Below are 10,625 nucleotides of genomic sequence, written 5' to 3'. Positions count from 1 at the left end.
TCATCATTTAAATTAATTTACTTTATGTTAATGCTGATTTATCACACTGAGGTTTTCAAACCAAGGGGTCCTTTTAAACAGCCTCTGCGCATCCTCAGCAAGCATGCCCGGAGATATATTGAGAGTGCACATCACTCCCATTTTTCAGCAAATTCACTGTCTTCCTGTCAAATATTGTATTGATTTCAAGATTCTCAATTTTAAGACCTTTCATAATCTATCCCCTCTGTATCTTTCTGAACTCCTTCACACCCACACACCCTCCTGTACTCCTAAAGCCTCTTCTGTGATCCAACACACATCACCTGCTGCTCTTACGATCATCAAATCAAGCACCTTCAGCCGTTCTGCCTCTCTCCTTTGGAAACTCTCTCCCACTAAACATTTGATATATTGATTCACTTTCCAACTTCAAATCCAGTATGAAGACACACTTTTGAAGCTAAACGATCTAATGGTCACACACATCAATAATTGCAGTAATGATGAAATTAAGATGATTTTTACCTAATCTTTTTAATTCTTTTCATCTTATTCTATTAATTTATTACTGTATATTACTGGTTTAAAAAGCACTATTATTATTAATAATAATATTATTATTATCATTATCATTATTTTTATAATATGAAAGAAGCACTGATAAATAAAATAATGCTGAAATTGCATTTTTCTTGTCTATGATCTTTATTTGCACAATGCACACAAAAAAAAATAACATTATATTGACACTGGCCTCATTCTTGATATTTCTTATGCATGAAAACACATTAAGGATGTATCATAAAACTATAAACATTAGTACTGACATTTTTAATTATAAAAGTGACACAGTAGTAAAAATTGCTGCAAAGACACAATGACACCCATCACTGTAGACAAAGGCCTTTTGGAATAAAACGATCATAGATGACAGTGGTGTCTCTAATAATCTGCCCTTGACTTGTGTAATTAGGATTACACTGACCATACTGATATGTACATGGTTACTATGAATACATAAACTATATACAACTATCACACAAACGGTTGGATATATTATCATGCTATGTTTAGAAAATGGTTAACAAAAATGACAATGCTTCACAAAAATATTCAAAAAGTGTGTTGCAATATATATATATATATATATATATATATATATATATATATATATATATATATATATATATATATATATATATATATATATATATATATATATAATATAAAATTACAGTCATATTTCTTTCTATTTTAAAATGATAAAGAGGCATGTTTTAATGCACTCTTAGCAAAACACACTTTCAATAATATTTGCTATAATAAGAGCGATAAACACCTATATAGAGGACATTAGATAGAATGATCAGCTGCACGATGTAAAATGCATGATTGCTAAAAATGTGCAGCTAGAATACAAATTAATGATTTGAACACAGCATTTATACAAATTTAAAAAAAACCAAAATGCAATCTCCTGTTAATGATTACTCAGAAGCTTCCTGCTGTTTAAACTGTGCCATTGAATGCCATCGTCATTCACTTTACATCATACTGAGGTGTTCAAACCCAGGGCCCTTTCTAACACCCTCTGTGCATCCTCAGCGAGCATGTTGAGGAATGTTTTGAGAACTCTGTAGGTGAAGGTGAAAGAGAGGGCCATTGATGCTGGGATTCCAAGTATTGGAATGAATCTGGTCACTTCCTCTGCTGCCAATAATGTAGCTGCACCTCCAATGTGAGCAAGCACCCTCAGGACAAGCTCTGGTGTTATATCTACTGCAGCCAGTGATGAAACTATGATGTCACACAGATCATCCAATGGCACATGTGCATAAAAAGAAAGTCTACGCAGTGACGGGATATCAAGACCAAACCCGATTACCCATCTTGTAACAACACCAACCAACAGGCTTATGTCAACAGCAGCAGAGAACCCAGGAACTGGTACAGCTGCTACAGCTGCAAGTGTTGCTAAGTATTTTATTTTAGAATCAAAAGCCTTTTTCTTCTTGTTGATGACCTCCAAGCTGATGTTGGGCATGGCCATCAGCAGAGCATTTCTCTTGTGTGCAGGAAGTTCTCTCTCAAAGGTGTTCAATAACAGAGGGAAGTCATACAGGCGGAGGTCAACGCTGGACACCAGGAAGACTTGAGGAGAGACCACACCTTTCTTTTGATGACCTGTGTGACAAAAGGAAAACAAAAATTATGATAAGAAATAAAGCAATTACAATTTTAAACACTGAATGTGCCTATCAAAGGGAACATGACAGTGTAACTTGTACACATTTTTCCTGGCATTATATTAGGCATTAAAAAATAAATTACATCATATTGAAACTGTCAACGCTTTGCACCCATTCTGTTAAAGTCAGTGTCCCAGAGAGAAAGTTTTGTTTTTTCCTGTGATTTGAACTGGCCTCCTTCAAATTATATTTTTATACCATCACTGATTTAAAATCTCATTTTAAAAACAATCATCAATATGACAGCTTTATTGGTCAAGAGAGGCAGCAGATTGGTATCAATAACAGATTTTATTTAAAGTTCTGTTTGCCTACATTTTGTTAGATATTGCATAATACATTAGCTGAACTGTTTTATTTGACTAAATATAATATAAACTGTTTGTAAAGGTGCCTCTAATACATTTTGAAGATAAAGTGAGGAAAGACTTAAGAGACTATTGTCTCACTCTTATTTTTAAAGTCAATGTTCAACCAAGAAAAAACTGGAGATTATTGGAGACAGTAATACAGAATTATGAGGAAAAACATGTCATAAAAACAACACATTGTTTGCTTTTACAAAATATATGTTATCCTCCATCAAATAGATCTGAAAAATAAACTCTACTCTAATTCAGAAAGATAAATGTTTCAGCACCTAACACATGGACTTCAGGATGTTTCTCCATGTTTTAGACTTTATGATTCAAAAATTGTGATGAAGCTTTTCTTTACAAAATTTCAAGATAACAACCAGAATTTATTACAAAAATAATAGTCTGTTGTGTAAGTGAAAATGATGACTGCAAAGAATAACAGCATCCCTTCAGTTCCACTGTTCTTTGCAGGTCAATTTGTCTCAGTAAACATCTGTTGAAAAACAGAGACCAGGATCTGTCAAGAGAAACCTGGACTGTCCAACAATGACTCGACGTCTTCACCACCTCAGCTACCAAGTTTTCCACTATGTGTCATTAACTGAGATGTTTACACTGTGAGATTTCTCACAGTACTGATAGTAGTAGTACTGATGTAAAGACACATCATAGCTTTACTAGTTTGTTGTTCTGCGACTTGTTTTTGATGACTGACATTAATCTCACTGCTGTGTCATCACAGAAGTCACTTACCTTGAATGCAGTTATCCCTGATTTCTTCAAGAGTCCTTTCTTTATTGAACTCTGACTTCTGTTTTCTTTCCTCATTACTTATGTCAGTGTCAATCTTTGAGCGAACAAAGTAGAACTCTTTCTTCATCTTTTTAATCTCCTGAGCGAGCTTCACGTCATTTTCTCTAAAGCGAGTGTCTGAGATGATGATGAAGAAGTCAAACCTTTCAAATCCAACACGCTTCAGGTACTTCTTAGCTGGAAACTTTGTGGTGCCAACACCAGGAAGATCCCAGAGTGTAACATTGGGAAAGTTTGGATGGGAGTATGATGTAGGCTCTGAGGTGGTTTCTGTAACACCAGTAGGGGCAGCTCTCTCATCCCCATCATCTATTTCTCTGAATGCATTAACAAAGGAAGATTTACCAGAGCCTGTCTCTCCTGTGACAGCAATATTTAGTGGAATATTATCTTTCTTATCCAAATACTCTTTGATTTTTTTATCAGCTAAGGCTCGATTATTGCTTTCTAGTGCTTTTTTAATTTCTTCAGTTGATTCATGATCAAATGGATCTCCCATGGTATTCCCTGAAAACTGGGAAAAAAGGGGTTAAAAGTCATTTTTTAGTCCTACAATGATCCAACAACATGTACATCAAATCTTATATTCAATATAAATCTGACATGTACACTTAATTTTTAGAAATCCCTTCTTCCTTTAAAATATATGATGATGCAGTATAACCTTGAAAGCAGCATATGCATTATACTGAGGTGTGCAAATTATAACAGATGTAGGTAAAATCTATTCACATTACACCTTATATTAACAAACATTATGATACAGTGTATCATGAAGTGCCTGCTTTAGACAATGATAAACAGCTTTCTCTTTTGTTTCATCAAAATAAAAACTTGTCTTCTGCTGAATATTAGAAGCTACTCACCCTGGAGTCTTAATGTTGGAACAGATGAGACAAGAGTGCACCACCCTGAGTTATGAAGTTGTTGAGCTGCAAGAAAAATTGATATCCAACTTCCTCACTCCTGTAAAAAAAACTGAGAAAAGCTTGTCAGAGTTCAAACAGATATAGTGAAGACAGTGACCGATAAAAAAAAAATCCTACTTTGAATAAAAGACAGTTGATTGGTTCTCTGTATCAGCTGACTTTCAAGAAACACACACAGTAACAAGAAACATGCAGAGCTAAAAACACCACACCCAGCTGGCTCTGCAGGTGATAACACTTCACCGTCGTCTTCTGACTTGACAGCTTTTTGATATTCATTAGGAGTTGTGGCGTAATTTCTGGTTCTTGGTGTAAGTCAATCCATATTCATGATGAGCATAAACTTTTATGTGAAAAAAACAACAGCAAACAAAAAAAAAACAAAAAACAATCAACCGAAAAAGTATAGTTACTGAGTAATTTTGGATTTTAATATTTTTGCAGGAAAGTCTCATTTTGATTTTGATATTACATTTTTATCGTTATTTCGTTTTAAATCTATTGGCATAGAGTCCCAGTTCCCAACCAGTCTTAAAGATCTGTCCTCTTCAAGACTTCACACCATTTCTATCTCCTCATGTTTTTTTCTCTTTTTTTGTTTGTTTGTTTGTTTCGTAAGAGCTTGGGCTTGTTTGAAGACTTTTGATGTTGTAAACCTTTTTGGGACATTAATTATGACCCAAAACACCCCATTTGATAAACAAATAATAATAATTTTAAAGAAGAAGAAGAAGAAACTGTAATATAGTTCAACATTTTTGGAAACTTGGCAGAAAACTGGCAGTCTCCTGTTTTCAGCTGGAAGAAGATGAGGGGCTTCCTGTGAAGAAACCACTGTTCAAAGTTGTTAGTAATTCAATGCATACTCCATGTTTGACATCAGATGAGTTGTGATCCAGTCCAGGTTTGAGCTGGTTGGTGCCTGTTGGCTCCCTCACAGTCGTCTTTGTCTTGATCCAGTTCAATTTTAAACATAGTGGTAACACCTCTGTTCCTCTACGTTCTGTGTGGTCTACCCTCGTCTGAATCCCAATAGGCTCACAATTCAGCCATCACTAGATCTTCCTGTCAACTATTGTTTTGATTTCAAGATTCTCAATTTTAAGACCTTTCATAACCTATCCCCTCTGTATCTTTCTGAACTCCTTCACACCCACACACCCTCCTGTACTCCTAAAGCCTCTTCTGTGATCCAACACACATCACCTGCTGCTCTTACGACCATCAAATCAAGCACCTTCAGCCGTTCTGCCTCTCTCCTTTGGAAACTCTCTCCCACTAAACATTTGATATATTGATTCACTTTCCACCTTCAAATCCAGTATGAAGACACACCGTTAAAGATATATAATCTAATGGTCACACACATATTGATATTTGAACTGATGATGATTAACTGTGTCTTGTGAGGTATCCTTGAGTGCTTTGAAAGGCACCTAAAAATGAATTATTATTATTATTATTATTATTATTATTATTATTATTATTATTATTATTATTATAAAAGTAGTATTGATAAATGAAGTAATACTGAAATTGTTTTTTTTGTTGTTGTTGTTTATTTTATTTTCACAGTGGGTAAGAATAACTAACACTATTTTGGTACTGGTGTTGCGCCTGTGACATTCAAAGCATGAAAAAAAACAGTGAGGATGCACAATACTATAAACATTTGAAATTATTATTTTTTTTTATTGATACTAGTGACACAATTATAATAAGAATATTGGTGATTAACATAACAATCAATATCTAAAGAGTACATCAGCCTGACTACCTTCATGTTGTAGTTCTTCGCACCACTGGTGATTTAGAGAACACTCGTCTGCAGGTGCACACAAGACACAACAACAGCCATCCTTGTTGGTGAAGATCTTTTGAAATAAAACAGTCAGAGGAAGTGATGTTTCTAATAATTTGTCCTGATGAGCACATAGCTACAATGTATACAGAGACTATTAAAAAAATATGACACATAAAAAGTTTAAGATCATAAAAATATTTAGTGCTATTGCACTATACACATTTTTACATAAAAATATAATATTTCTTTCAGTTTTAAAGTGATAGAGGTATGGCCTCATGTGCTAAAAGTGATAAGACATTTTCATTAATATCTGCTATTATCAGAAAAATTAACATAATTAACATTAACATATATATTAACATATACATATATAGAGGCCATTGGATGGAATGATCAACAGCAAAATGTATGATGAATGATTGTTAAAATGTGCAACTAATACAAAAATTATGAAATAATAAAACAAATAAAGAATGCAATCTACTCATAATAATTCAAAAGGTTTTTCTGCAGGTTTAACTGTGTCATTGAATGCCATTGCTTCCACTTTGTAACATGACACTGAGATGTTCTAACCCAGGGCCTTTTCTAACACCCTCTGTGCATCCTCAGCAAGCATGTTGAGGAATGTTTTGAGAGCTCTGTAGGTGAAGGTGAAAGAGAGGGCCATTGCTGCTGGGATTCCAAGTATTGGGATGAATCTGGACCCTTCCTCTGCTGCCAGTAATACAGCTCCACCAACTACTTGAGCAAGCAACCTCAAGACAAGCTCTGGGGTTATTTTTTCTAAAGCAAGTGGTGAAACTATGATGTCACGCAGATCATCCAATGGCACACGTGTGTAATGAGCAAATCTCCGCAGTGACGGGATATCAAGACCAAACCCAAATACCCATCTTGTAACAACACCAACCAACAGGGCTAAATCAACAGCAGCAGAGAGTCCAGGAACTGGTGCAGCTGCTACAGCTGCACTAAGTGTTGCTAAGTATTTTATTTTGGAATCAAAAGCCTTTTTCTTCTTGTTGATGACCTCCAGGCTGATGTTTGGCATGGCCATCAGCAGAGCATTTCTCTTGTGTGCAGGAAGTTCTCTCTCAAAGGTGTTCAATAACAGAGGGAAGTCATACAGGTGGAGATGATGGTTGGACACCAGGAAGACTTGGGGAGATACCACACCTTGTTGTTGAAGACCTGTGTGACCAAAGGAAAATAAAAATCTAAGATATAAAACAATTAGAATTTTACACATTAAATATGCCTATCTAAGGAGAAAAGAGAGTGTTTCTTTGTACACATCTTTTCCTGCCACCATGTGCTTTGATTTAGTGGACATTAACAAAAGGATGGAGAAGTTGAAGAGAACAGTTTCATTGTGATGTAATTTGTTGTTTTTTTTCAGTCAGTGTCCCAAATATTTTTCTTCCCCCTGCAATCTGACCTGGCCTCCTCCAAATTACATTTTCTCTTCATTATCACTGATGTAAAACCTCAATTTATAAACAATCACCAATATGACAGCTTTACTGGTCAAGAGCGGCAGCAGACTGGTGTTAATAACAGTCTGTGATCCTGTTTGAAGTTCTCATGTTTGCCTATATTTTGTTAGTTATTACAGATACATTAGCTGAAGTGTTTTCTCATTTCACTTTGTGATTTTTAAATATATCATAAACTGTTTGTAAAAATGCCTCTGATACATGATACATACTTGACTGAAGATAAACTGAAAGAAGATTTAAGAGACAATTCTCTCACTCTTTACAATGAATGTTCACTAAAGACAACACTTTATATACAATACATTGTATTTACAAAATCTCATTTGTCCTCTATCAAACTGATCTGTTAAAAAAAAAAAAGAAATCAGGAAGATAAATGTACTAACACCTAACACATGGAGTTCCAGATGTTTCTCCAAGTTTTAGACTTCATGATACAAAAATTGTGATGAAGCTTCTCTTTGCAAAATTTCAAGATAACAATCAAAATTTATTACAAAATTATCAGTGCTGTTGCATCAGTCTAAATGATGACTGCAAGGGATTAAAGCATCCTGTCAGTCCAAATGTTCTTTGCAGGTCAATTTGTCTCAGTAAGCATCTGTTAAAAAACAGGGACTGCGATCAGTCAAGAGAAACCTGGACTGTCCAAAGAAAAGAGAATAAAGTGAGCTGGAGTCAGACAAACATAAGTACTGTTGTAAAGACACATGGTTTTTGACAATTTGTTATTCTGTGACTTGTTTTTGATGACTGACATTAATCTAACTATCATTATATAACAACATAAGTCACTTACCTTGAATGCAGTATTCCCTGATTTGTTTCAGAGTCCTTTCTGCGTTGAACTTTGACCTCTGACTTCGTTCTTCATTACGTAAGTCATTGTCGATCTTTGAGCGAACAAAGTAGAACTCTTTCTTCATCTTCTGAATCTCTTGAGCAAGCTTCACATCATTTTCTCTGAAGCGAGTGTCTGAGATGATGATGAAGAAGTCAAATCTTTCAAATCCAACAAGCTTCAGGTACTTCTTAGCTGGAAACTTGGTGGTGCCAACACCAGGAAGATCCCAGAGTGTAACATTGGGAAAGTTTGGATGGGGGTATGATGTAACCTCTGAGGTGGTTTCTACACAACCAATAGGGGCGGCTCCTTCATCCCCATCATCTATGCCTCTGAAGGCATTAACAAAGGAAGATTTACCAGTGCCTGTCTCTCCTGTGACTGCAATATTTAGTGGAGTATTATTCTCCTTGTCCAAATACTCCCTGATCTTTTCAGCAGCTAATGCTTGATTATTACTTTCTAGAGCTTCTTTAATGTCTTCAGTTGATCTGCGATCAGTTGGATCCTCCATTATAATCCTTGAAAACTGGAGAAAAGGGTAATAAGTTTAAAGTCATTATCAACTTTTGGGAAAAAGTTGAGGACTTCGTCCTATAATGATCAAACAACATGCACATCAAATTATACATACAACAAAAATCAAGACATGTGCTACATTTTTATAAACCCCCTCTCCCTTTAAAAATAAGTGAAAGCAGTGTAACTGTGAGTCAGCAGAGATACATACAATGCACTTTATTGTTCCTGTAGGGGAAATTTGTCTTGGTTTCACTGTTGCAAAGATGGTGCTTCCACACTTAAAACACAAACAATAGTCACACCGTGTCACTAAAAACACAACTGCCTGAACAAAAACAACACCACATATGCAACTGCACATAGTCCCAGTTACACTTAATACAAACTGTGCACACATTGCATACAACACCTATTGCACTCAACCAGTAAGAAAAACACCATGAGACTATATAAACACACAATTTCTCATGCAGCATTGTTTAAATGTTTAACAGAGGAAAGAACAAAGGAGTTTTTAAAACGATTCAGTTTATAGTGGAGGACTCTATCATCTGCTCAAAGGCAAGAGCTCATACTCGGAAGAGAGGACATGAGACAGGTCAGTTGTTATCCTCATTGCCTGACTGATAGCAGACTTATCGTATATTGACTGGAGAGGCTGGTATTCAATCTTTACCATCCCCTTCATGGCCATATGCACTCGGCGCGCAAGCTTACTTTTGAGCTGCACAGTAAAGCTGCCATAAATGCTGACAGCTCGCATCTAATCAAATTCTCCATTATGGCCTGATAGAATAAAACCATGACTCTCTGATCCACACCAGACATTCTCAGTCAGCATAGGAAGTAAAGTCTCTGCTGTAAACAAGAACATAGATTTTTGACATGAACCTTCCAGCTGAAGGTGTTTTTCAAGTGAATACCTAAATGCTAGTACATGCAGACCTGGTTGATGAGGTAGGTGTAATTACTCACATTAGCCATTACATTAATATTACAATATATCATAATGTGCTTTTTAAGACAGTCATTAGCAGCATTAAATTGAATGAAGATTAAACAAAGTAGGCTCTTGCTGGATATTAGAAGCTACTCACCCTGGAGTCTTAATGTTGAAACAGATGAGACAAGAGTGCACCACCCTGAGTTATGAAGTTGTTGAACTGCAAGAAAAATTGATATTCAGCTTCATTACAGTAAGAAACTTTAGGAAAGATTGTCAGAGTAAAAAACAGATATAATGAAGACAGTAACCAATGAAAACATCTTACTATGAATAAAAGACAGCTGATTGGTTCTCTGTAGCAGCTGACTTTCAAGAAACACACACAGTTGCAAGAAACATGCAGAGCTGCAGACACCACACCCTGCTGGCTCTGCAGGTGATAACACTTCACCATCGTCTTGTGACTTGACAGCTTTTTGGTATTTATTAGGAGTTGTGGCGTAATTTCTGGTTCTTGGTGTAAGCCAATCCATGTTCATGATGAGCATAAACTATAACATGAAAAAAAACTGACGAAAAACAAATCAACCAACCAAAAATGTTTAGTTACTTAGTAAGTTTTTGGTTTATTTTTGCAGGATCATCTCATTTAGATTTTTGGCTGATGTAACA

General features: G+C 35.6%; 3 protein-coding genes across 5 annotated transcripts in view; all 3 read right to left on the bottom strand.

Moving 5' to 3' along the window:
• Positions 1-10,625, bottom strand: part of LOC148187492 (interferon-inducible GTPase 5-like) — a 49,755-nt gene that overhangs the window by 29,896 nt on the left and 9,234 nt on the right. The gene's annotated exons all lie outside the window — the stretch shown is intronic.
• LOC121953841 (interferon-inducible GTPase 5-like) lies at positions 664-10,212 on the bottom strand. Of its 2 annotated transcripts, none has more exons than XM_088087298.1 (3): positions 10,105-10,212; positions 3,344-3,917; positions 664-2,166 (listed from the first exon to the last, which is right to left on the bottom strand). In XM_088087298.1, the coding sequence occupies exons 2-3, from the start codon at positions 3,900-3,902 to the stop codon at positions 1,532-1,534; spliced, it is 1,194 nt and encodes a 397-aa protein (XP_087943424.1). In that variant the 5' UTR covers positions 3,903-3,917; positions 10,105-10,212; the 3' UTR covers positions 664-1,531. The 2 variants fall into 2 exon arrangements, with proteins under 2 accessions (XP_087943424.1, XP_042357016.2); XM_042501082.2 differs by lacking the exon at positions 10,105-10,212 and adding an exon at positions 4,270-4,402.
• LOC121939889 (interferon-inducible GTPase 5-like) lies at positions 5,892-10,089 on the bottom strand. 2 transcript variants are annotated; one of them, XM_088087295.1, is made up of 3 exons: positions 9,216-10,089; positions 8,441-9,014; positions 5,892-7,333 (listed from the first exon to the last, which is right to left on the bottom strand). In XM_088087295.1, the coding sequence occupies exons 1-3, from the start codon at positions 9,402-9,404 to the stop codon at positions 6,711-6,713; spliced, it is 1,386 nt and encodes a 461-aa protein (XP_087943421.1). In that variant the 5' UTR covers positions 9,405-10,089; the 3' UTR covers positions 5,892-6,710. The 2 variants fall into 2 exon arrangements, with proteins under 2 accessions (XP_087943421.1, XP_087943422.1); XM_088087296.1 differs by lacking the exon at positions 9,216-10,089 and having other exon boundaries at positions 8,441-9,031.

Source organism: Plectropomus leopardus, chromosome 14 (genome assembly GCF_026936395.1).
Source record: "Plectropomus leopardus strain MGB_pleo_1.0 chromosome 14, ASM2693639v1, whole genome shotgun sequence".
Lineage (NCBI taxonomy): Eukaryota > Metazoa > Chordata > Actinopteri > Perciformes > Serranidae > Plectropomus > Plectropomus leopardus.
Note: the sequence above shows the minus strand (reverse complement) of the source record. Positions and strands in the feature narration are given on the sequence as shown.